Source organism: Bos taurus, chromosome 15 (genome assembly GCF_002263795.3).
Source record: "Bos taurus isolate L1 Dominette 01449 registration number 42190680 breed Hereford chromosome 15, ARS-UCD2.0, whole genome shotgun sequence".
Taxonomy (NCBI): Eukaryota; Metazoa; Chordata; class Mammalia; order Artiodactyla; family Bovidae; genus Bos; species Bos taurus.
This window is the reverse complement of record NC_037342.1, coordinates 46,486,969-46,512,802: the sequence shown is the minus strand read 5'-3', so window position 1 is coordinate 46,512,802 and position 25,834 is coordinate 46,486,969. Positions and strand designations below refer to the sequence as shown.

Here is a 25,834-nt window from a genome sequence, read left to right as displayed (position 1 = left end):
CTGTTGTAACCATATGACACTCTCACCGTATGTTCATTTGAGCAGGCTCTGGCCCCTCTATGACACCTTCCTGAGGGATTCTATTAGTTGCCTCTCCAACTACTGTGAGCTGCCACCCTCAGACTCGGTGTTTGACCTACATGTATGCCCCGAAGATGGGACACTGGCCCCCTTCACTGGCCAATACCTGGGCAGCCGCATCAAGGGGACTCAGGGCACCTTCTACCCCTCTCCCCAGGTGTGAGGACAGTGGGGCCGAAGCTGGGGTTGGGGCTCAAAGAGATATCCTGGGTTGTACATGTCCTCGGCATAGCCGAGGGCTGCCTGCTCCCATTCCTTGAAACGTTTTTAAAATCACAAGAATACATGAAGTGTTCTGCAAATACAACTTTAATGTAAGCCTCCTAAGACCTTTACTTTCAGCTAGATTACTGTGCTAACCAGGAGCTGCCACAGTAAGCCCTGCTCCTGTCCTGCAGACTGAGCGGCTCTTGTACGTGGTGGACCTGCTTCTGTCAGAGGGACACCCAGTGCTGCTGGCTGGAGAGGCAGCAACAGGGAAGACAACCTTTGTGGAAGTGCTGGTGGAGCCACAGCACCCTTACATAAACAGCCCCGTTCACCCCGCTGTCAGTACCACCCACCTTCGCCTCCTGCTGAGCCGGGAGGTCCAGGGGCAATCACAAGCCAGCCCATGGACTGCGCGGCACCTGGATTCTAAAGGTTTTCTCCTCTTCCTGCTGGAGGATCTGCACCTGGCTGCTTCCGGTGAGGAGTCGGGAGGGAAGGAGTCATCGTCCTTTCTTTTGACTCTAAAATCCTTAGCTGTATTTATCGACTCTCAGACCTATATCTACAGTCCAGACTTGAGTGTTCCATTCTTAATATCTTCTTAGTCTACATATGCTCACTGAATAATCTTGTCCCTTGCATCCCTTGCAGTATTGACCATATTGACATTTAGAGAACATTATATCCACTGACTGCAAAATGTACTTTTTTTTCAAGTGCACATGGAACATCCACCAAGATAGACCTTATGCATAAAATCAGTCTCAACAAATTTCAAAGGATTAACTTTTACAGAATATTTTCTCTGACTTTAGCAACAAAAACCAGTAAGATACTAGAAATTCCCCAATTTTTGAAATTAAACAGCACACTTCTAGATAACTCACGCATAAAAGAAGAAACTCAAAGGGAAATTAGAAACTATTTTGAATTGAATAATAATGAAAACACAATATATCAAAATTTGTGGAATGTAGTTAAAGCAGTGCTCAGAGAGTTTAAATTCCTAATTAGAAAATAAGAAAAATTTGAAACCAGTGATCTATATTTTCAGCTTAAGAATCTAGGAAAAGAAGAGCAAGTTAAAATACTTAGAAGGAGATAAATAATAAAGATCAGACCAGCAATCTATGAAATAGAATAAAAAGCACAAACTATAGAAAATATCAGCAAAGCAAAAATTTAAAAAGATAAATGAATCCCTAAGTAACACAAATCAAGAAATAAAATAGGAAATATAAATGATCAATATCAGGAATGAAAGAGGTTTTATTTTAAAGATATTAAAAAGAATAACAAGGGAATATTGTAGAAAAACTTATAGTAATAAATTTAGTAATTCAGATGCCTTGAAAAACACACCTTATCAAAATCTAACTCAAGAAGAAAAAGAATAGGAAAAGAATAGCCCTATAGATCTATTAAAAATTTGAATTCATAATAATAAACATTCCCAGTCCTGGATGGTTATTACACAGTTCAATTATATCCAATATTTAAGAAAAAAATGGAAACCTACAGTTTTTCAGAAAATGGAGTAAATACTTTTCAACTCATTTGATAAGGCCACCAAACCCTAATACCAAGTTCTGAAAGATATTTCAAGAAAATAAATTATAGGCCATGATCTTTCATAAATATAAATGCAAAACAAATCCTCATGAGATATTAAGTAAAATTTAGCAACACATTATCATCAAGTGGGGATATATCTCAAGAATGCAAGTTGACTCAACATTCAAAAATCAATTGGTATAATGCATGACATGAGAATAACGGAGAAAAGTATAAGATCATCCTAGTAGATAAAGAAAAAGCATTTGATAAAATTCAACACTATTTATGGTAACTCTCAGCAAACTAGGAATAGAAAGGAATTTTCTCAATTTGGTGAAGGATATCTATTGGAATCTATAGCTAATTACATACTTAATTGTGAAATATTGAACATTTTTTCCATAAGATCAGTCACAAGGCAAGAGTGTCCACGCTCACTGCTGCTTTTTAATAGTGAACAGAGACTGCTATCAATACAATAAGAGAAAGAAGGAAAAGCCTTTAAAATTAGAAAAGAAGTACTATCTCTACTAGCATATAACATGATTTACTACATGGAGAGTCCTAAGGATCTACCAAAAGCAAAAACAAAACTACAGAACTATCAGAATAAATAAGTGAATTTAGCAGGCTCACAGCATACAAAGTCAATCTATTGAAATCATTATTATTTCTACATCCTAATGACAACCAGAAATTAAAAATTTAAGTATCATTTAAAATATCATGTAAAAGCTTAAAGTATTTAGGAATAAACTTAGTGAAAGATACACACTGAAAATTGCTAAATACTGCAGAGATAAAAGAGAATTAAGTAAATGTAGAAATATATCATGTTCTTAGATCAGATGAGTCACCAGTGTTAAGGTGTTCCTTCTCCCAAACTGATCTACAGATTCAGTGCAGCCCCAGTCTAAACTAGAAAGTCTTGTTTATTTTGTATTTTTTTTATTTTTTATTTTTTAGAAACTGACAGACTGTTTCTGAGACTTACATGGAAATGCGAAAGACCTAGAAGGGCCAAAACAACTTTGAAAAATAAGAAAGTTGGAGGGCTTAAACTAGTGACTTTAAGACTTACTGTACACAGTTACAGTAATCAAGTAATAAATACCAATATCAGTATAAGGACATGGATACAGCCTAATGGAACAGAATCATGAATCTGCTATATGGTCATTTATGGTCATTTGATTTTCAACAAGTGCTCCAAGATAATTCACTGGGGGAAAGTATAATTCTTGGGGTAGAAACATCTGTATGTATGTGTGAGGAAAAAAAAAAAGAATCTTGAATCTTACCTCACAACATTCACAAAAATCAATTATAAATAGATTATAGACAAGTATAAAAATTAAAACTATAAATCTTAAAAAAATATTGAAGAAAAATCTGTGTGAACTTGGCTAGAAGCAATGATTTCTTAGGATACAACTATATTTCAACAAAATTTAAAACCTATGCCCTTTAAGAGACACTTATGAAAACGAAAAAAAAAAAAATCCATAGAAAAAATTCAAGATACATATATCTAACAAAGCTCTTGTACCTTGAAAACATAAAAAAGCTCTTACAACTCAGTAAGAAAAACTCCATTTAAAAAATGGACAAAAAACTTTGAGTAGACACTTTACAAAAGAAAAATATGTGAGTGACGAATAGCACATGAAAATGTGTTTGATACGGTTATGCATCAGTGAACTCCAAATGTAAAACCTGTGAGACAGTACTTCACATGTAAAACCTGTGAGACAGTACTTCACACCTACTGGAAAGATTCTAAGTAGAAAGACTGATAGTAATTGTGAAATGTGGAGCAACTGAAACCCTCACACTTTGCTGGTAGGAAAATGATACAACTATAGGGGGAGAAAAAGTGTGACAGTTTCTTCCCTATTTAATGTATGTTTACTATATGACCCAGCAGTTCTGCTCACAGGTATTTACCGAAGTGAAATGAAAGCACGTGTATGTTCTCAAATAGCCTTGCACATGTATGTTCATAGCAGCATTATTCTGAATAGTCAAAACCTCAAAACAACACAAAAGTCCATCAGTGTCAGTGGATCTACAAACTGTGATATTTTCATCATGGAATATCACTCAGCAAGGAAACAAACAAATCACTGATACACGCAAAATAGGATGAATCTCAGAATCACGCTGAGTGAACGAGGCCAGACGTGGTAAACCACATACTGTATGATTGCCTTTGTATGAAGTTCTAGAATAGGCAAAGCTAATCCATAATGATAGACGTCAGATCAGATAGAAATTCCTGGGACGGTGTGATAGGTGATTGACTGCAGCGGGGCAGGAGGAAACTTTCTGGGGTGATAAAAGTGTCCTAAATATCACTGGGGTGCTGGTTACACGGACATATACATTTGTCAGAAGTCACTGAACTATCTACAATGTGTACATTTTATTTTATAGAAATAATTTCTCAATAAAGTTGACTTTATAAAAGCCTGCATGAGATATAACTCCATTATCTTTGACTGTAGTGACTGCACTTTTCCCTCTACTGTGGTCAGATCAGGTTTCCAAACCTTTCTGTTCACTAACCTTCACTTAATGAATATGTAATTGGTCTTAGAGGTAGGATTCAGGGAAGAAGGAAAAAAAAAATCACTCACTTCTAGGGAGAGAGAACAATGTACTCAGACATGACCCAGTCCCAACATCCCAGATGCATAAGCTTCCTCAGAACCCCACGTGTGCCAGGAGCAGACCCACAGAGGCAGGGAGAGGAGCAGGGTGACACTGTTGTTCGGCCTCACGCAGGTTTTCTCTGTTCATGGCCCCCAGACCCAGAGAAGAGCTGTCAGCCACTGTTGGAGACTCTGCGTCAGGCCATAGATGGCACTGTGTACACCCACAGCACCTTGGAGCTGCAGACGCTGCAGCCTGGAGTCAACTTCCTGGCCACTGCCACGGTGCCAGGCTTCTGTGAGCAGCTGCTCTGCCCGCGCCTCTCTCGGCTCTTCACAGTGCTGGCCCTGGGCAGTGTGACCCAGGCCACGCTGCTGAGCAGGCACATGCCCAGCATACAGGCCTGGCTCGAGCGCTTCCCCTCTGTGGAGCGGGAGAGTGTTCTAGCAAGAGCCCTGGTTCGGGCCTCATTGGAGGCCTGGGAGGCAGTGGGCAACTGCTTTATGCCCTCACCCCTCCGCCCACACTACCGCTTCTCCATGCATTCTGTGAGCCAGCTTCTGGGCAGCCTGCAGCTGCTGCCCATCAGGGTGGGCTCCCGGGGTTTTGTGGACTGTCTCAACCATCAAGAGCACCTGCGCCGCGTGTCCGGCTTACGTGGCACCCGCCTGATGATCATGATGGCCACGCGCAACATCGTGCGCCTCTGGTTGCATGAGGCACAGAGAACGTTTTGTGACCGGCTGGACAGCCTCAAGGAACGCTCCTTCTGTGCCAGACTGCTCCTAGAGGTAGCTCAGAATGTCTTCTGCTGTGGGCCAGCACCCCAGAGCCTGGGCAAGGGTTATGAGGAAGAGGAGGAGGAAGAGAAGGTGCCTGAAGTGGAATCTGAAGGGGAGCTGGCTCAGTGGGAGGACCTGAGCAACAGCGGGAGTGAGACGGAGGAGGAGGCCCCGTACGACCTTCCGGTCATCACAGGCTCACCATGCAATGATTCAGCACCACCCGTAGCACCAGTAAGGAAGATGACCATAGGAAACATGAGTCAGAAGATAAGCCAGGAGGAAGGCACAAGGACCTCCAGCTACAAACTCCAGCCAAATAAATCTAAGAACTTGGGTCAGAAGGCAGCCCAAGAAGACATGGTCTCACCCTTGTTGCTCCCAATGCTGCTACTCCGGCCCCAGGAGAAGCCCTCAGACCTGGTCTTCAGTCAGGAACTGATACTAGAGTCCAACTCTGAGAGCTCCAACTTGTACCTGGAACGCCAGTGGATGAGCCTGGAGGAGCAGCTGGCCACCTCAGCTGCTCAGCTGCGGCTGAACCCCCACCTTGCCCGGTGCCACTCGATGGCCCGGCACGTGGCCCGCCTGGTCCGGGTGTTGGCCAGGCCCCAGCAGCATGGCCTCCTTACTCGCAGGGGCTCAGGGGACTGGGCGCCGTACTGCCATCACTCTGGCTGCTGGCATTTGTCAGACCCGCCTCTTCCGTCTGCCGTGTGGATCAGAGGAAGCCATTCTCCGGTGTCTAAGGGAGGTCAGCTGGCATGCTGGCATGTTAGGCCAGCCAGTGGCCCTGCTGGTGCCCAAGGGTGTGGATCTTACTACCTTTCATCACCTGCTGGCCCTGGCAACCTCAGGCAGTTTTCCTGACCTGTACACAGAGGCAGATCTGGAAAACATTGAAGGACATCTCCCCAGGGACAGCCTTAGTGTCAAGCAGAACATCAAGAAGGAAATTCTGTGGCAGAGGTGAGGCCAAGACCCCCAAGCCAGGGGTCGCTCTGCTCTGGTTCCACCCTGGCCAAAGGCCAAAAGCCCCCACAAAACTTAAGGGCTACTGAGGGGGCACGGAAGAGCAGGGTTGAGGGGTCGGGTTGGGGTGGGGACCTGTGGGCAGACAGGGATGAAGGAGAGGACGGCATCACAGAAGAGCAGGGCTGAGGGTCGGGTTGGGGTGGGGACCTGTGGGCAGACAGGGATGAAGGAGAGGATGGCATCAGAGCTCCGGCCCCACAGGTTCTGCCATCAGGTGCGGAGTCACCTGCACATGTTCATCCTGATCGGAGATGACCAGGCCCGCAAACAGCTACCCTCCACCCTTTTCCTGAGGCTCCTTCAACTGGCCATCGCCTGCACTGACCGCTATGAACCCTGGGACCAAGACTCCCTGGTCGCTGTGGCCCAGCATCACCTGAAGGGCGCTGAGAGCCCACCCCTTGATAACGGTGAGCCCTCCTTACCTGCCCTCACCCCTCATCTAGACCAGGTTCTAAAGAGGACTGATACTTGGGTCAGTCTCTCTCTAGAACCTGGTTGAGCCTCCCTTCACCTTTTCTGCCCTCCTTCCTGAGCAAGGAGAGAGGGTCCCTTTCCTTTCTTCCCCTACAAGCTCACAAGTCCAGGCTAAAGTCATGCCTGTTGCAGACTCCTTGAGGTTCCCAGACATCCAGGCCTCAGTTCCCAGCGTGGCCAAAGCCATGGCTCTCATCCACCTTTCGGCTGCCAGCTACCAAGGGCACCTGTGCCCTGAATTGTCACTCGTCACTCCCAAGACCTTCCTGGACTTCCTGGACACCTTCGTACTGCAGCGGCAATGGATGACCCTGCACATTAAGAACAGGGCCCAGCAGTGAGTGACCCCCATTCCCTCCCCTGTATCTCCTTCCACTCCCTCAGGTCCACTCACTGGCACACTGTGTCTTCAGGATACAGAATGCCCTGGAAAATCTGAAGATGCTGATTGAGAAGCACAGTGCCCACACCACCCTGGTCTTCAACTTGGAGGAGCAGCTGAAAGGCTCCCATAAGGTAAGGGGGAGAGGAGTTTGAGGCATGTACCGTAGGTCAAAGCAGGAGCCCAAACAATGACTTTGCAGAAACCAACCAGACTGAACCTTAGTTCTGGTCTCCTGAGAGCCCCTCTTCCCCCAGGGGCTGTCTCTAATCCCTGCTGCCTCCTCCTCTAGAGCTCAGGCTCAAACTTCCCTGTGGCACATCTGAGATCAGGCTGATTCCTCTAAATGCATGAAACCCAAGTGTCTGCTTCTGGTTGTCCCTAGTACCTTGACTGTGTGAAGTTCAGTATGCTCCCAAGCTCTGCAGAGATTCCCATTGGGGATGGGGCAGGATTACATCCTCATGGTCCCCTCTCACTTTAATCCTCTTCTCCTGGATTCTCTATTGCTCACTGCTGGTTGGCACACCTCTTGTAGCTGTCCTCTCTTCCCATACCCCTTTGTTCCTGCAGCATGTCCTTCCACAGTACACCAAATATACAAATTTATACACTCTGTATACAAAAATGGACACTGTCAGGTACAGTGGGGAAATGCAGATGGGTGATGGCAGTGGGGGCAATTTACATTCTCGAACAGAACCAGAAATAGGTTTAAATGCTTTACTAGATCTCAGTGTCCTGTTTTCCTGTCACCTTCCTCTACAGGGCATTTCCTAGTGACAGAGTTTTCTCTCCCTGTCCCATCTCCACAGCACTGCTCCCAATGCTGTTCAGTCACCCTATTTTTCCTTTAGTGCTTCCCAAAGGCAATGCTTATGTAACAAGAGATTTTTTTCCCAGTCCTTACTCTAAATCCTGTTGCTTTCTTATACAGAGCAATTTCCTTCTTTGAATAAGCAAACCGCTCATATCTAGCTAAAATTGGTAGCAGTGGCATCATTACATGTTCTGTAGTCAAACACTCTTAGTTAAAAATGCTTTCCTAAAATAGACATTTTTTTGGTTTTTGTTTCATTTTTAATAAGAGGAATTCTGATATTGCATTTTTTCCCCTTTCCTGTTTACACAAAACTTTGATGAAGGTTCAGGAGTAACTACAGTGAGATAGTTACTAGTGATCAGTCCACAAGCAGATACTATGACTTGCTTTCTCCTGGGGTTTCAGGTCTTCCAGGTCCCCATGCCGAACCCTCCTCTTCTGATGGGTCAGGGCTATCCTTCGGCGTGGCACAGCCCCAGGGGCGTGGCTTACATAGTATCTCCATACGTGGTTTTCATTGTGTCCTGTGGAGTCCTCGTAGTACTGTTGCCCGCCTACCATTCACCATGGAGGATCACTAGCTTAGATTAAAAATTAAGACTCGGTTGAGATGCAAAAAATTAAGAAGTTCATTGATGAACGGGAGTCCTCTTTCCCATGATTTCCAAATTCCAGTTGTCTATCTCAGGTCTTGCTTTTTCTCCAAATGATTAATACCAGGGATTTTTTATATAGTTTAGGGGAGCTATTATTCTCTGATCCTTGGATCAGAACATAAGAAGCCCAAAGCTGGATAAGAGATGTTCATAGTCTCAGGGGCATTCACTTAACAGCCATAACCGTGTGTACTTGTTTCAGTTGCCCACTGCAGGAAATGGCACCGCCCTCCACTTAGTCACTTAAGCTGAACCCCAGGAGTCATCTTGGACCCCTCCATCTCTTTTCCCTTTCATATTCAGTTGGTTCATTTATTTATGACTGTGCTCAGCAAAGCTTAATTGAATTCCGTATTTTTTGTGTGAGCACTCATTAATACTTTTGTGCATATCTACATCTATCCTGACTTCTTCCCTCATGGCTCAGTTGGTAAAGAATCCGCCTGCAATGCAGGAGACGTTTATGTTTACATCTGCTGCTGCTGCTGCTAAGTTGCTTCAGTCGTGTCCGACTCTGTGCGACCCCAGAGATGGCAGCCCACCAGGCTCCCCCATCCCTGGGATTCTCCAGGCAAGAACACTGGAGTGGATTGCCATTTCCTTCTCCAATGCATGAAAGTTAAAAGTGAAAGTGAAGTCGCTCAGTCGTGTCCGACTCCTATCTAGGTAGATAGAATTCTCACCTCCACTTTCCTAAGGAGGCCATTCTTTCTTCTATTTTACAGATGAAAAAACTCAGATCCAGAGGGGTTAGGATGAGGATTAAATGAGGCCTTTACATGTAAAGTACTTCAAAGTGCTGGCACGTAGCAAAAGCCCAATATGTCATCATGTACTGATGGTAGATGACCTCCTGATAAAGACAGGCGCTCTCCTTGTCCTTCATGGTACCTAGTTTGCTGGAAGATATAGGCTCGTGCAAGTAGTTACAAAACAATGCATTATGACAGAGTGAGTCCAGGATGCTCTGAAGTGTCAAGAAAGACTTCCTAAAATTGTATAAGTCTTGTGTTGAATTGGTTCATAGTGCTTTTCGGGACTACTGTATCCTTATATTTCTCTGTATAATTATTCTATTAATTTTTGAGAGCTTGATGTTGAACTCCAACTAAAAATCTTAATTTATCTACTTGAAAAATAATTGAAATATATAGTAGAACTATATGTACCATTGTTCTGTATTTTCCAAGTTTCTGGTAAATGTGTTATCATCTTTTCATAATTAAAAAAATAAAAAAGAAGTAAAAAAAAAAAAAAAAACTTCCTAGAGAGAGCATAGTACCACACTGTGTAGCACAGAGGCATTGGTAAGCACCAAAAGCATTCGTTAAATATGTAAACACAAGGATGAAGTACATCAAAGTTGATACCTGAAGGTCAGGTGAGATTTGGTATGAAAGGGGGTGGGAAGAATGTTGCAGGCTGAAGTAACAGCAAGTGCAAAGGCCCAGAGCAAGAGTGTGTGTGCCAGGTTGGAGGAACTGAAAGTCAGGAATGGCTGGAGAGCACGCTGCTGGGAGAGGAAAAGCAAATGATGTTGGAAAGATGAACAGAAGCCTCCTGGTCACGGAGGTACTGTAAACCAAATATAACAGCAGCGAGTGTTAAGAGACATGATGATTTGCTGTTTGCCTTTGAGAAAACCAAATAGGCTTGCAGCATGAAAAGCAGATTAGAGGAGGGGGAGTAGGAGTTAGGAAGCCAGTGCAAAAGATCAGGAGTGAGAGCGCGTGGGTGTGAGTCATGGTTTTGGGGATGGAAGTAGACATGAGAGACATACTGCAGATAAAACAGAAAGGCCTTGCTTGAAGATGGGTTTGATTTGGGGGACTAGAAGAGGTGGAGTCAGGGTAACCATCAGGTTTCTTCCTTGGGAAACTTGGATGTATTTTGCCACAGATCTCTGAGGAAAGAATACATGAAGAGATGAATAGGATTGTAAGAGATCTGAGGAGCCATCACCAATACATTCATTTCTGAATATGTGGAGTCTGAGGGGTCTGTGAGACACTGAAGAGGAAATTCCCATTAAGCAGATGGATATGGAGGTGTGGGTCTTGGGGAAGAATCTGGCTAGATATAAGGATTTGGAGTTGTTAAAATATAAGTGATAATCAGAGCCATGAGTTTAGGGAGGTACACAGAAAGATGATAAGATAAGGGGGCCCTGAAAACTTTTTGAGAAATATTTAAGGGATAGCAGAGGAAGAGAATGAGGAAGAGCAGCCACAGAAGCCAAAGAAGAACATGGTCTGATGAAAGTCAAGAGAGGAGAATGTTTCAACAGGGAGGAGCTTCTTCTGTGACAAATGCCACTAGCGGGTCAAGTAAGATAGAGTGTCACCCAGTGGTTAAGCACGTAGGCTTTGGATTCAGATCGCCTAGGCCTGTATGGTAGGTCAGAAGCACCCAACCCACAGGCAGTGAGGCTGCCTGACTAGATGTATAACTCACAGACTGGGGAATGACAGTTTCAGAGCTCAGCACGTATCTGTAGCCTACTTGGAGTTCAACTGGGTCACCCTAATGGTCAACTTGGTCATACAACTGTCAGGAGTATGGCTGAGTCCAAGCCCATGTGGGGTCTTCCCTTGGGGTAGTCCCACCTGGCCCAAGATCTGGAGCTGCAGAGCCTAAACTCTGTTCACAGAGCCTTGGCAGACTGAATCATCAGCTAGACCAAAGCAAGATTCTGTACAAGCGGCAGCTGACAGAGTGTCGGCAGCAGGAGAACCTCATTGAGAACCTGACCAAGCAGCGGGATGCCCTGCGGGCTCAGTATGAGGCTTTCCTAGAGCAGGTGCGCTCTTCCCACCACCTGCCCTGCACTGATCCGCTCTTGGAAGGGAACAACCTCTCCTAGGATGCCCAGAGGAGAGGATGGGTTGGCTTGTCATGGAGTCTCCTGGGGCAAAGGTAATAGGATGGCTTGGGGTGTGGTCCCTTGGAGACCCTAGGAGAAGATGGTCCCTCCTGGAAATACCTTGAAGGAAGAAAGGACATTCTGGGAGCTCACTGCAACTGCACGTCTCTCCTTGTTTAGATGGGCAAGGCATTTCTGGGGCCCCTGAGCCAGCTGCAGGTGGCTGACTTTGAGGAGATAAGAAGCTATCGAGCACCACCAGAGTCTGTGGTCCAGGTGACTGATGCTCTGTGCGACCTCTTCCACCGTGAAACAGGCTGGGCCAGTGCCAAGCAGCTGCTATGCTCTGAGGATTTTTATCAGGTAAGAAATGTGGGGCTCCACGGAGGAGGAGAAATGCAGGCATAAAGCGGCAACTTGGCAGAGCGAGGCTGTTGGGACAAGGTCAGAGCATCCGTGTCTTCCTCCACCCCTCTTAACACAAACTCCCCCAGGAGCTGGTGTTCTTCCCCAAGGAGAAGATGACAGACGCAGAGATAATCAAGTTAAACCTGGCTCTGAAAGCTCCAGGCATGAGCGATGCAGACTTGCGGGCAGTGAGCATACCTATAGCAAGCCTGGCAGCCTGGCTCTGGGCCGTTCTGTGCTATGGGCTGGCACAGCGCCGAGGACTGCCCACGGGCCTGCTACTGCGGCAGGTGGAGGCGACACTGGCTCGGGAGCAGGCCCGCCTGGGCCAGTATGAGTTCCAGGCCCAGGAGATTCTAGAGCACAGTTTGGCCCTGTCTAAGAATCTGGAAAATGCCCAAACTTCCCACAAGCTTGTGGTCGAGAATCTGGGGCAGGCTCAGTGTGGCAAACATCACAAGTGGCCGGTTGAGGCTGCCCTGCTCACGCCTATGCATTCCTGGACTACGGAGCTCCAGGTAACCAGCTCCTTCTAGATTGCCCCCTAAAGCTCATTTCTGCACTGCAGACCACTCCTCTGCCCCTCCCCATGCCCTCACCGCCTCCCTCTGTCCCACTCTGCCCTCCTTGCCACGCTTTCCCCCACACCCTGCCTTGCTCCCTCCCCACCAGACCTTCTACCTGTACCCTCCCCGCCAGCCCACACACTGTCTGGTCTTCCCTTCCACACCAGAAGTTGAAGGGTCACTCCTCCACGGTGCTCGGAGATACCCTCTTGTGTTCAGCTGCCATCAACTACCTGGGTCCCTTCCCACCAGTGCGACGCCAGGAGCTGTTGGACAAGTGGCTGGCTCTCTGCAGGGGCTGTCAGGAGCCGCTGGGCCCAGATGACGTGGCACAGGCCCTGAAGCAGATGCAGAAATCTGTCGCTAGGTTGCCAAAGAACCCTCTGCTCTCCATACGCTCTCCCTTCAGCCTTGTGTCCTTGCTGAGCTCCGAATCTGAACAGTTCCAGTGGGACCGAGACATGAAGCCCCAGGCAAAGTCAGCCCGCCTGGCGGCGCTGCTTTTGCGAAGTTGCACTCACTACTTCAGCTGCCGTTGGCCCCTGCTGCTTGACCCCGGCAACGAAGCCCTCATCTGGCTGAAGCCGCTGCCTCTGGAAGAGGCTGGACGCTTGGCCACCAGTCCCACCAATGGCACAGGTAAATCCAGGGATAATAAACTGATATCTGAGCTGCTCAACACTCTCAGCCACATGCACTCTTCCCTTTCACAATGAAGACACTAAATATTCATGGCCAGGGTATCCCAGATTTCTTCAGCCAATATGATATTAATAAATCAGGTCACATGTATATTTTTGGGCCCATACTGCAATGATTGTGAATCTATGTGGCTGACCATAATCTTCCACTTCCTGGTCTGCTCAGCACTATTAGAACCTTGGACTATGACTCAGAGTTTTCCTATTCAAATTTATCAGGAATTCTGGGGAAATATTTCCATTGTTTCTGCTTAGATCAGGGACCCATCTGAGTAGAGCATCAGAAAGAGCATTTCCTAGGGGAAGGAAGGAAGAGTGTTTATTTCCCAGAAGAAGGGGCTGAGGGTTGTACTGGTAAAAATAATAGATTTCTAGAACAGAAGGTATATAATAAAGTAGTCTGTAACTGGGGCTCTATAAGCAGACTACCTGGGTCAAATATTTGCACTTTGCTAGCTGTGTGACCTAAGGCAAGGTATTTAATCTCTCTAAAGCCTAAGTTTAAAAAATATTAAAAAGCAGAGACATTACTTTGCCAACAAAGGTCCATCTAGTCAAGGCTATGGTTTTTCCAGTAGTCATGTATGGATGTGAGAGTTGGACTGTAAAGAAAGCTGAGCATCGAAGAATTGATGCTTTTGAACTGTGATGTTGGAGAAGACTCTTGAGTGTCCCTTGGACTGTAAGGAGATCCAACCAGTCCATCCTAAAGGAGATCAGTCCTGAGTGTTCATTGGAAAGACTGATGTTGAAGCTGAAATTCCAATACTTTGGCCACCTGATGCAAAGAGCTGACCCCTGATGTTAGGAAAGATTGAATGCAGGAGGAGAAGGGGATGACAGAGGGTGAGATGGTTGGATGGCATCACCGACTCAATGGAGATGAGTTTGGGTAAACTCTGAGAGTTGGTGATGGACAGGGAGGCCTGGCGTGTTGCAGTCCATGGGGTCGCAAAGAGTCAGGACACGACTTGAACAACTGAACTGAACTGAAAGCCTAAGTTTGTTTGCCAATAAAATCAGGGTCTTATAGCCATCTCATAAAGTGTTGTGAGAATTAAGATAATTCATGAAAAAAAGAGTTTACACAGTGCCTAATGTATAATAAGTTCTCAGTCATTATTTGTTCTTGTTGCTATTTAGCCACTGAGTCATGTTCGACTCTTGGTGATCCCATGGACTACAGCATGCCAGACTTCCCTGTCCTTCACTATCTCCCAGAGTTGGCTCAAATTCATGTCCATTGAGTCAGTAGTCATTATTACTACCAGTGTCTTACTGCTATCGATACTACAGTCCATCCCTTGGCTGTCCAGTACATGACTTTCTGTTGTGCCCATACACCGTTGCAAAAACATCCACTATACCGCTAGCACATGTGTAGCTATAAATTAATTTACCCCCTCTCTAATAAGAGACACCCTAAAGAAACATCCAGCTGCTGTATCCAATTCTGAGTCCTGAAACTCTGAATAATCTCTTGATCAGATCTGGATATGGCTTTTCATGGTGGTTCTGTAAACTATCCTAGATTAAGTGAATCTCACCTTAAGAATACACCTGATAAGCAAAGAGAAGCAAAATCAAATCAAGATAACTATAATAAACTTCTGTTTAGAAACTTGGAAAGGGTAAGAAATACACATTATATTGGTCTCTAGCAGATACTGTGCAATGCCAGACAGAAGGTAAAAGATTAGCATCATTTCACTGGCTAATTGAATTCACTGGAGTCAGTTCCTGGACAGCCAGTTCAGCTGCCCTGAGTTCTGATAAATAGTATAATTTTCCTTGCCCATTGTCCCCCAGAAGTATCTGTGAGAGGAAGGTCAGGCAAGAGTACCCTGTTGGTAGCCGTTATACTGTAAATGTCCACTTCCTATTGGAATGGGTATGGGGGCTTAGAATGTGCTGTAAAGTTAAGCAAACACTTATTACCAGAGGGGGGAGTTTCTGGTTAATCCCCTAAAATCTCTCATCTTTTCCCCTCCAGATTTCATTTGTAAAGATCCTATTAAACTGATGCCAGAACTCTTGATATATTCTCGTTGTTGAATTTAAGCCCCAACTTCTGGCTTCTGTCTCTTAACATTGGTTCTGGGGACTCCACCAATTCCACTAAGCCTTAGTGTAACTGTCATCCATCTAAACCTTGGCCCTTAACTCAGGGCTGTAGTAAGAAAACAGTATTAGGGGGGAGCTTAGGCTGACTGGCCATGGAATGCAGCCCCTACTTGGAAGTATGTGGATCAAAATGGGGAGAGAGACTACTCAGGCAGGGAATGCAGGGAGAAAAGTGCTTGCGATGAACCTGGAGGCATCCCTGATTTTCCAATAGCCCGTGAGTTCCTATTCCATGTGATATGATGTACAGAATCATTTTTTAGAAGTCAGCAAGGCTCATGAGTATCTGATCATGTGTGATCTAACACTGCTTGATATGAGAAGAAAGGAATTCCCTTAAAGTTCTTTCTGGAGATTGTTTCACTAAGAAGAAGTGTAGCCAGCTTGCTCCAGCATCTTCTACTAAGTCCACTAAAGTTCAGTGAGCACAGGGGCCAAGTCCCATGAGATAAGCCAGCTTTTTAGCTACACATAGCTTAGCTACCTTACCAGTAAGGAAAAGAAAAATCCTCACTGCTGCTTACTGCCTGTAACAAAAGTCCCACTCACCATGGCTTAAACAAATGGACTTATTTTATTGGATAAGTCCTTTTTAACCTATAAAAAGGACCGGGATAAGCAGGTATAGGGCTTCAGTGTTGCCTCCAAGCACCCAGAATCTTCTAGCTTTCTGACCTATGACCCTTGGTATAGTCATTTATCACATTGTAGTAGGTTGGATGGTGTCCACCCAAAAGATATATCCTCATCCTAACCTCCAGAACCTATGAATGTGATCTTTTTTTGGAAAAGGAGTCTTTGTAGATATAATTAAGTTAAGGGTTTGCAATGAGACCATCCTAGATTTCCAGGGTTGGCCTAAATCCAATGATAAGTGTTCTTATAAGAGATAGAAGATAAGGCATAGGTGCACAGAGGAAGGCCATGTGAAGGGAAAGACAGTGGAGTTATGTAGCCACGAGCCAAGGAACTCCTAGAACCACCAGAAGCTGGAAGAGGCAAGAAAGAAATCTTCCTTAAAGCCTTCAGAAGGAGTGCAGTCTTGCCAACACCTTGATTTTGGATTTCTGGTCTCAAGGCCACTAAGAGAATAAATTTCTATTGTTTTAAAGCCACCATATTTGCTATCAAATGCTACTATCCCTCCAAGCATCATGTCAGAGGTGCTCCTAGCCAATATCTGTCCCTTTCATCAGAAAAATAAAAGATCTTCCAGAAATCTGGATAGCCAGATGCACAAATAGCATATATCACTTATATGTGGAATCTAAAAAAAAAATGATACAAATGAATTTATTTACAAAACAGGCATATTTACAGAAAATAAAGTTATGGTTACTAAAGGGAAAGGAGGGGGAGGATAAATTAGGAGTTTGGAATTAACAGATATTATTGTATACTACTATCGATACAATAGATAAAAAACAAGGACCTACTTATAGCACAGGGAACTATATTCAATATCTTGTAATAACCTATAAAGGATAAAATCTGAAAAAGAATACACCTATAGATATCTGAATCATTTTGCTGTATACCTGAAACTAACAGCACTATAAACCAACTGTACTTCAATAAAACAACAAACAAAACCCATAAAATGGTAAGCCTGGAAGAACACACAAGTCCCAGTTGAGCAGTGCAACCCATGATTTTAGTCTCAATTTTAGCCCAGTATAACTCTGAGCAGAGCGTCTGGTCAGGTTTCTAACCTACTAAACTGAGAGATAATAAATGTGTGTCGTTTTTAGCTGTTTAGTTTGTGGTAATTTGTTAAGCAATAGGAAACAAACATTGTGGGTCTGGCAACCTCTACTTGCCGATTTCTTAAACACTTAATTTTTTAAAAAACTTATTCTTAAATTTCCCAACATAAAACAAAACAAAACACTATTCATCTTTTCCAGCTCCTGCAGTAGAGGAGGCAAAAGAGAAGGGGACTGCAGATAGCTGTTGGTTACAACCACCCATGTCCATAGCACTGCCCATGTGGTGGCCAAGGCCACAGTTTATGGACTTTCTTTTACAAATTGATACTTCCAGGCACTGATCTCTATGCTAGTGGTGACTCGTATAGTTGTTAGTGACAGAATTAGCTCAGGCAAAAAGGGAAATGCACTGACTCTTCGAGCCAACCTACAGAAAGGCAGAAATGGAGCTAGTTTCAGGGGTGACTAGAACCCCTCCCTGGAATTTTATAGTTACTGAGAGCTGCCCTCTACTGAGTGCTTGCCAGGCGCCAGCGGAGTGCTTTCTGTGCATTGTTTCACGTCATCTTCACAGGAACCCTATGTGGTGTTAGTAATGCACTCATATCAACCCATTTTGCAGATGAGGAAATTGAGTCTTAGAGAGCTTAAGTGACTTTCCTAAGGTGTCTTCCTGCAGACCAGACCTTCCTTCATGAGCTGGAGTCCTTGGGTGAATAAAGCTCCCCAGGAGCCTGATTCCCTCCCTGAGAAGAACACCTCTTCATCTTCCTGCCACAGGGAAGGGCTTTAAGAGAAATAAAAAAGAGTCTAAAGAGGAGAACATGGAAGATGAAGATGATGATAGTGATGAGTGTGATAAAACAAAGGAGCAGAAGGCAGAAGAAAGGAGAATCAAGGAGACAAAGGAGGAAAAGGAAGGGCAACAGGAGCAAGAGGAGAAAGAACAGCAGGATGAGGAGGAAACTCAGTCCTCACCCGCTCCCGACCTCCAAGTCTTCTCAGGCGCCAGCCCAGAGTTGGGGCCTCGGCTCCAGGAGGCAGCTGCCCATGGTGAGAATGCAAGCCCTCCGCCCAAGGTCTCCTGTGTCCTGCCCTACCCAGTGGCCCCACAGGCCTCTCAACCCCCAGTCTAACCTCCACCCCAGGCACTAATCCTCTGGAAGAACCCTGGGTTGGAGCCAGATTTAGTGCATGGGAGCACCCAGGTGCTGACATGGTGGGTAAGGTGTCCTTGTCTCCCCTGCGCAGGCCTGCCCGTGCTACTGACCAACATGGAGCTGGGCCTAGACTGCCCAGAACTGCAATGGCTACTTCAGCGGGAACAGCTAAGCCCACCCCAGGTGCAGCCTGGCTTCTGCCTCTATCTGAGTACTACTGTCCCCCTCAATGCCTTGGAAAAAGGTGAGGCCCAGTGGGTGAGTTGCCAGCACACCTTTGTGGACATACCAGGGCCCGAGCTTCACTCAGTCTGACCTAGAGCAGGCTCAGGACCATAGCTGGTAGCCACACTCTCTGGGCCCCTCACCCCTGGCTCTGCCAAAGGGAAGGGGTTAAGCATTTCTCCTGTGTGACTCCAAGTGCTAGGCTGTGAATTGCTGAAGGGGCTGAATGTGCTGGACCTGGGTGTGAATACAGAAATCCTAGAAGAACGGATGCTGCGGGAAATCTTATGCACGGAGCGTCCTGAGCTTGAGACCCACTGGTGGGACCTGACCGTCAGATTCCTGGACTCCTGGGAAGCTGCAGGGGCTGTTGAGGTGCTTGGAGATTCAGTCTGTGGGTTGGGATGGGGCCCAGTATGGGGGTGGAGATGAATGTCACTGAGCGGGGATCTACGTGGAGAAGGACCAGGTCCATGCAATAAGTAACTGTTTGTAGGAGCGGCTGCTGACGATGCTACTGCTCCAGGGCCCACGGCGTCAGAAACCAGACAAGTTCCTGCGAGACGTGGTGAGGGCCCAGGCGGAGCTGTGTCAGCTGCATGCCCATTTAGAGGACCTAGAAGAGCTGAAGCTGAAGGAGGTGGCACTGTGGGCACCCTATCGGCGTGTGGTCTGGCATGGCATGACCATCATAAAGGCTCTTAGCTCACTGCAGAACTTACTACCACTTTTCCGTTTGAGTCCAGAGGATTGTCTGGCTGCCACCAAACGGGCTCTGCACAGCATAAAGGGTGAGATTCACCAGCGGGAGGAAGTAACCTGCCGTCTGCTGCAGCTGAAGAGACAGCTGACCCACCAGCTACTAGGTACAACCATGGCTACACTGGGCCTGACCCGAGTACCCTTGGTGGGTGTCTTGGGTGCTTTGGCTCTGTTGCGAGTGGCAAGGAAGGCGCCGGAGCTGGAGAGGCTGGCCCTCTGGCCTGGACTGGCAGTCTCTCCCAGCACAGGCTGTGAAAAACCAGTCCCACGTGTGGCTCGACCGGCCTGGCTAGGGCTGAGAACCTGGCACGAATGTGAGATGTTAGAGGTGCTGCCCCCATTCGCTGGGCTGTGTGCATCCCTGGCGGGCCATGCCAGTGTTTGGCAGGCTTACCTGTCGCTATCATCCAGTGTGCTGGGCCCTGCACCAGGGCCGGGGGCTCACCCACTGAGCCTCCTCCAGAAGCTGATCCTGTGGCGTGTGCTGCGACCTGAGTGCCTGGTCAGCACCCTGGCAACCTTCACCACCAGCCTCCTGGGCCGGCCCCTGGATGAAAACCTGAGTGCCCACACCATCCCCATTGAACACACTCAGGCTACTCAGCCCATACTGATCTTGTTACCACCACCTGGTCATCCCACTGCCACCCTGCATCACCTGACCGTTATCCAGAAGCTGGCTGCCAGACATAAACAGGTTTGAGCCCAGCCTCTGGGCCACAGAGTGACGGGGCTCTTAGGGCTGGGGTGGGTGGTACCCCCCTGCTCCCCCAGAGCATTCTCTTTCTGGATTACTCAGGGACTTTGGGTCATCTGTGGCATTACTCTGGGTCCTCTGGGTCATCCTAGGATCTCTTTGAGTTACTCTGCCATTTTGTTGTTTGTCTCCAGGGAAAGAAGCATCTGAAGGTGATAGCTCTGGGCTCTGAAACCTGGGACCCAGTCTCCATCGTGATCAGCTCTCTCCACAAGGCTATGCTCAGGGGGGAATGGCTGGTGCTGGAGAACTGTCATCTTATGCCTCACTGGCCAAAAGAGCTGTTGCAGCCCTTGCTGGGACTGTTGGATGGAGCCAAGGGTGGGTTTGCTGTCTAGAGATGGCTTCTAGGACTTTATCCTGAACTTGGGCCTGAGCTTGAACTTGGGTCTCATGGTCTATCCCCTCATCCCCTTTGTATGACCCCTTAGCCTCAAGTCTGATCCCTATCCAGAAATTGATCTCAGCCCCATGTCTGACCCCTAGAGGTCTCGGACCTGGAGTTAGAACTGCTTTTTGCTCAACAAGCAAATGGGAATGTGGCTGCTGTCCACAGGGATTTCCGTCTTTGGCTTACTGTGTCTGCAGAAGCTACTGCTTCCTTACCAGGTGAGGAAGGAGCTTCCCCATAGGCTCTTGGATTGGAGCCCAGAGGGCAACTGCACTGTGCTGACTCAGCACTTTCCTTCCTCCCCAGCCGTGCTCACTCAGCACTCCATGCCTGTTTTCTGGGACCAGTCCCTGGAGCTGGGCCATGTCCTGGTCGACAGTATGGAGCTAGTCCAGCAAGGACTCTCTGTGCAACCCCCAAGCAGGGTGCTGCCTCTGCTTCTCCTACATGGCCTCCTGCTACACCGGCAGCTCTATGGAATGAAGCTGCAGGCTCACAGGGGGCACTGGTGAGGGATCCCCACCCATCCTGCTCTGTCAGTCGCTCAACAAACACTGAATATTTTTCACATGCTGGGATTCATCTCTGGGGAGCTCCAAAATATGAGGGCAAGGAGAAGTCAAGGAAGGCGTCGCCAAGGACTTTGGAATCTTGCTTTGAATTGAGTCCTGATAGCAGAGGCAGATCAGGAGGAGATGAGGCCTTTCTGAGCAGAGGGAACTAAGCTTAGCAGGAGAGAGAAGGCTTTAGTGTGGCTGAGGTGGACATGCTAGGGGTCAGGCTTGTGGGACTGATCGGATCCTGAGGACAGTGGGAAGCCACTAAAGGGCTTTAAATAGAAGAAACATGATCCCATTTGTTTGTTGGAAAGATCAGTCTGACAGCAGTGTGGAGAACGGATCAGATGGGGTGGGCTGGAGGCAAGCAGAATAGTTTGGGGAGGCTCTGGCAGTATCGAGAAATGAGATGGGGTGAGGAAGAAGTAAGAGTCAAGGATGGGTCTCAGATTTCAGCACTGGATGACTGGGTAGCTGGTGTGGGGGGAAATGATTTCAGTTGAAAGGAAATTAGAGGTGCCAAGTGGCAATGACTAATAAGCCTCATGGGTTTGGAGCTCAGGAGAGAAGTCTGGGCTGGAGAGAAAGATGTGAAAATCCTCAGCATATAGACAGTTTTGAAACCCAACTTCCTGCTCTCCACCCTCAGGAGTCAAGCGACCCTGACCCACGTCCTGCAGATCCAAGACCAGCTGTGGGCCAGCCTTAGCAATCCTAGTGTTGCCATGAGGGAGCTGGCCGGTGAGACTCCTCCTGTCCCCCATGTGGTCACCAGCCCCCAGGAGAACCCAGAAGGGAGTGGGCTGGGGGAGCACTGAGATGGGACATAATGTACTACTTCGGTTTGGGAGGTGGTGGAAATGGAAGGGACTGAAACTGAGGGGCTCTGACCTCACCCTCAGCTTCAGTTTTCTATGGGGGTCCTGTGGGAGATGACAAGGACAGGGAGGTCCTGGTTAGCCTCATGCGAGCCTGCTTGAGCTCCAGCAGCGGGAATGGAGCCCAGCCACACACACCTCAGTATCTGCTGGCCACTCTGATGCCCAGCCCAGGTGAGCTGCAGTCAGGTATCTGTGTTGGGGCGGGAAGCAGCACAGTAATGCCACCTTGCTCAAGGGAATATAACAAAGGTACCAATAAAGGTATAGAAAGGAGGATATTGACACAGTTATGGGATAATGATGGGTTCAAATGTCAGAGGAAGGCCTACTCCTTGGGTCTGGGGTGGAAAAAGATGGTCTTTATCTCTCACCCCTCCTCTCCAACCCCTAAGAACTAAAGGAGCTGGATGCTCTGGAAGAGTGCAAGGCTCAGATGCACCTACTGCCCACACCACCTGAACCCCGGATCTGCGGACTGAGTGCTGGCTCCCAGACATGGCTGTTGCGACGCCAGAGCCGCGCCATCCTGAGTGCGCTGCAGCGATGTTCACCTACTTGGGTGCCCGCGGCCCGCGGGACCTCGCGGCGTGCCGAAAGGCGGCTGCGGCAACGCCTAGCGCAAGCCAAGCGGAGACTGGAGTCACTGCAGGCTCAGCTGACCGAGACCACGCGCCAAGAGGAGTCTGGCGTGGGGTTCGGGGAGCTGGGGTTGAGTGCGCCGCTCCCGGTGGAGGGCTTCCTCAAGACGGAGGTGCTAGAACTGAGCCAGCTGGTGGGCGCGCTGCAGAGGGACCTGGATTGCCTGCTGCAGCAGCTGAAGGGCGCGCCCCTGTGTGCCGCCCGGCGCTGTGCCGAGGTGGCTCAGGCTCTCTGGACTGGCCGCCTACCCCCGCCTTGGCGACCCCATGCGCCTGCCGGGCCGCAGCCACCCTGGCACTGGCTGCGACAGCTGTCGCGCCGTGGGCAGCTGTTGCTTCGCTACCTGGGTGTGGGAACCCAAGTACCAGAGCGCATCTTTCACCTGTCAGCCTTTTGCCACCCGCGCCGCCTGCTGCTGTCCTTGCGATGGGAAGCTACCTTTGCTGTGGTCGCCCCGACAAATTTCCTAGCTTGCCAAGCCTCCAGCTCCTGTCAACTCCCCCACAAACGTCAGGAGCTGATCAGTCCTCTGCACTTCCAGGTATCTTCGTGCTACCCCTTCGTTTCCGCCCCTTCAAATTCCTGGTTACACCTCGCAGTGTAGCTAAGCCCCTCACCTTAGCTCCTCTTGGTTCTACTTCCTCAGTAGCTCACCTGCTTCTCTGATCTGACTCCACCGGGACCCCTTAGTTTCTTAGCCGTGCCTGATCAGTTTCTGGCACCCCCAGGTGGCAAATGGCCCACATCCCACAGTTCCAGAGATGGGGCTGCTGCTGATTGGACTACAGCTTCACAATGCCAAGTGGGACCCGGTAGCAGGGGCCTTGCAGGACAGCTCCTCCAGTCAACCCAGCCCTCTGCCTCCTGTCAGCGTCAGTGCCCAGGCCCCAGGGGCCAATGACCTGCCACCCCGAGGCGGCCTGGCAGTGTATTCCTGTCCTGTGTACTTGGAAGGGCCCCTGGGCACCACTAGGCTACACAGGAGGAAGGTCCTGATGCACCTGCCCCTGCCCACCAAGCTGAGCCCTGCCACCTGCATCCAAAGGAGGGTCCACGTATGCAGCCCTCCGTTGTCCTGAGCCCACAGCCAAAATAAAGTTGGACTGATGTGATGAAATGCTTCTGAGACTTATAAGGGTTGTAGATGTGTGCACACAGACAAAGTGACACACTGAGGGGACAGTGTGTGCATCCGAGAAAGAGGAGGTCTGTTCACACTGAAGGTAGAAGAGGGTGTGTGCCTGGCCCTTGGGGAGAGGCAAGTGTGGGGACACCGTGGGGAGATGGACCTGGGGTTAGTCCTGTTTCCAAGGGGCTAGGCAGATCTCAGGATGGCTAACACATAGGACTTTGAATCCCTGCCCAGCTCACAACTGTGCTCTCAGCTCTGTGCTAAACCCACAAGGGATATTTTTAAAGGGAGAACATTAGAACTCAAGATCATTTCTTCAGGCACTTAGTAGTACTACTGGGAATGCCCCAATTCTGCCCAGCTAGTCATCACCGCAAGATGTATTCTCAGCACACACATGAAGAAACAAAAGCAAAATAACACACAAGGTCCTATGTTCATTCAATGGTCATTTATGAGCCCTCTTCGGAATGAGGTGCTCTTCCAGGCACTGATGAGGCTATTCTAATGCTGGGAGACAATAAAAAGGCCAACATATAAATGAGTTAAGTTTGATGATTTTTAAGTGCTATAAAGAAAACAAAACAGGCTGATGTGTTGGAGTGTGAATGGAGGGGAGCAGTTAATCTAGTTTGGGTGGTCAAGGAAGGCTTGCTGAATATTTGAAATGGAGCTATTTGAAGATCTAGGAGTAGATCTGCTAGATCTAGGAGGAGAAAATCTAGGAGTACCTATCTTTCACATAGAGCCTTCAGTAGATGCGAAGAGCTTGAGGCAAGAACAACCTGGGGTGTTCAAGGAACAGAACATGCAGCTATAACACTGTGAGTGAGGAGCGAAGTGAGCCGAAAGTATGGAAAGGTATAAACCGGAGCAGATCGTGATGATGAGCTTGTATTTTTAAAAGTGTAAGACAGAATCTACTGGAGAGTACTAGCTGGGAAATTATCTTTTTCAAAGACCATTCTGGCTGTTCTATGGCAGGTGGATGTGTGTATGTGCTCAGTTGCTCAGTTGTGTCTGACTCTTTGCGACCCATGGACTATAGCCCACAAGGCACCTCTGTCCATGGAATTTTCCAGGCAAGAATACTGGAGTGGGTTGCCCTTTTCTACTCCAGGGGATCTTCCTGACCCAGGGACCAAACCCCGTGTCTCTTGTGTCTCCTGCAGCGGCAGGTGGATTCTTTACCACTGTGCCACCTGGGAAACCCATGGTGGGTAGATGGATGGAAGGTAATCCAGAGTAACAAGGGGGAAGATTTGTTTGGAGGTTATTGAAGTAAATCAAGTGAGAGATGATGGGAGTTTGGACTAAGATCATAACCATGGAGATGGAGAATTGATGGATTTAGGAAATATTCTGGAGGCAAAGCCAGTAGAACTTACCGACGGACTGAATGTGAGGGAAAAGGGCAAATCTAGGATGACTTGAGCAACTGGGTGGATCATGGTGTCATTAAGTAAGATGAGAAATTTGAGAAAGAGAGAGACAGGTTGGAGGTAGGGAATCAGGAATTCTGCTTTGATATGTTCCGTTATTATTAGTTTCATGATTGCTTTCTACCCCAGCGCAAACCTCTTGGATAAAAGTTGGGTTAGAATGTAGCAGACAGTACCAGTTAAAAGCCAACACCAGCTCCTCTCCTTGCCCCCAGGCACCAGAATTTACTAGGTACAAATTAATTCCCTTGCTGTATGATTAGGTACGAGCTACATGGTGGGAGGAAATGCAAGCAGAGATGTATACCGAGCATCAGTGCATAGGCTCTTCAGTTACCCCACTTGCTAGTGACTGCAGTGCAACTGATGTCCTAACAAAGGCTGAGCAAAGAGGCAAAAGCTCCCTCTTTCTTCAGAAACTCTTCCCTTTTCTTTTCTATAACCAGGGGCATGGCTATCCCTTTAGGTGAGGAGATTAGCAGAGTATTAAAGAAGTCCTTTTGGATAAATGAACTCTCTGTCCATATGTACCATCAATACTATTTTCCCCACTGGGAACAGGAACAATAGTGATACACAAGTAAAACCATCTGCAATTGGTTAGACCAGAATATTTTCTATAAATCCACATCATTCTCTAGACCAAAATGTATTCTTTTTTTAAACCTAGAATTTCTTTTTTTTAAATTAATCTTTACTGATGCATAATTGACTGAAATTCATTCTTGAATTATGCACAGCAAACTGTTTTTAAACTTAGACAATCAGAGGTTATAAGTACCAACTTAGACAAGTAGAGGTTATAAGTAGCAAGTGACAGTGTAGCCCAAATACAATGAGTCTAAAAATATTCCAGATT

General features: G+C 47.4%; 1 protein-coding gene across 1 annotated transcript in view; it reads left to right on the top strand.

Annotated features, from left to right (window-relative positions):
* The window catches only part of DNHD1 (dynein heavy chain domain 1), a 64,141-nt gene extending 39,398 nt beyond the window's left edge, over positions 1-24,743 (top strand). The window contains 22 exon segments of the mRNA XM_059875118.1: positions 46-238; positions 480-768; positions 4,660-5,912; positions 5,914-6,254; positions 6,522-6,730; positions 6,930-7,134; positions 7,211-7,313; positions 11,309-11,458; positions 11,702-11,884; positions 12,016-12,447; positions 12,663-13,134; positions 17,810-18,082; positions 18,281-18,433; positions 18,611-18,789; positions 18,911-19,873; positions 20,068-20,254; positions 20,420-20,542; positions 20,631-20,832; positions 21,531-21,622; positions 21,784-21,933; positions 22,155-22,942; positions 23,130-24,743. Coding sequence (XP_059731101.1) covers positions 46-238; positions 480-768; positions 4,660-5,912; positions 5,914-6,254; positions 6,522-6,730; positions 6,930-7,134; positions 7,211-7,313; positions 11,309-11,458; positions 11,702-11,884; positions 12,016-12,447; positions 12,663-13,134; positions 17,810-18,082; positions 18,281-18,433; positions 18,611-18,789; positions 18,911-19,873; positions 20,068-20,254; positions 20,420-20,542; positions 20,631-20,832; positions 21,531-21,622; positions 21,784-21,933; positions 22,155-22,942; positions 23,130-23,480 — 7,291 coding nt within the window. The 3' untranslated portion in view covers positions 23,481-24,743.
* Positions 24,744-25,834: the final 1,091 nt, after the last annotated feature.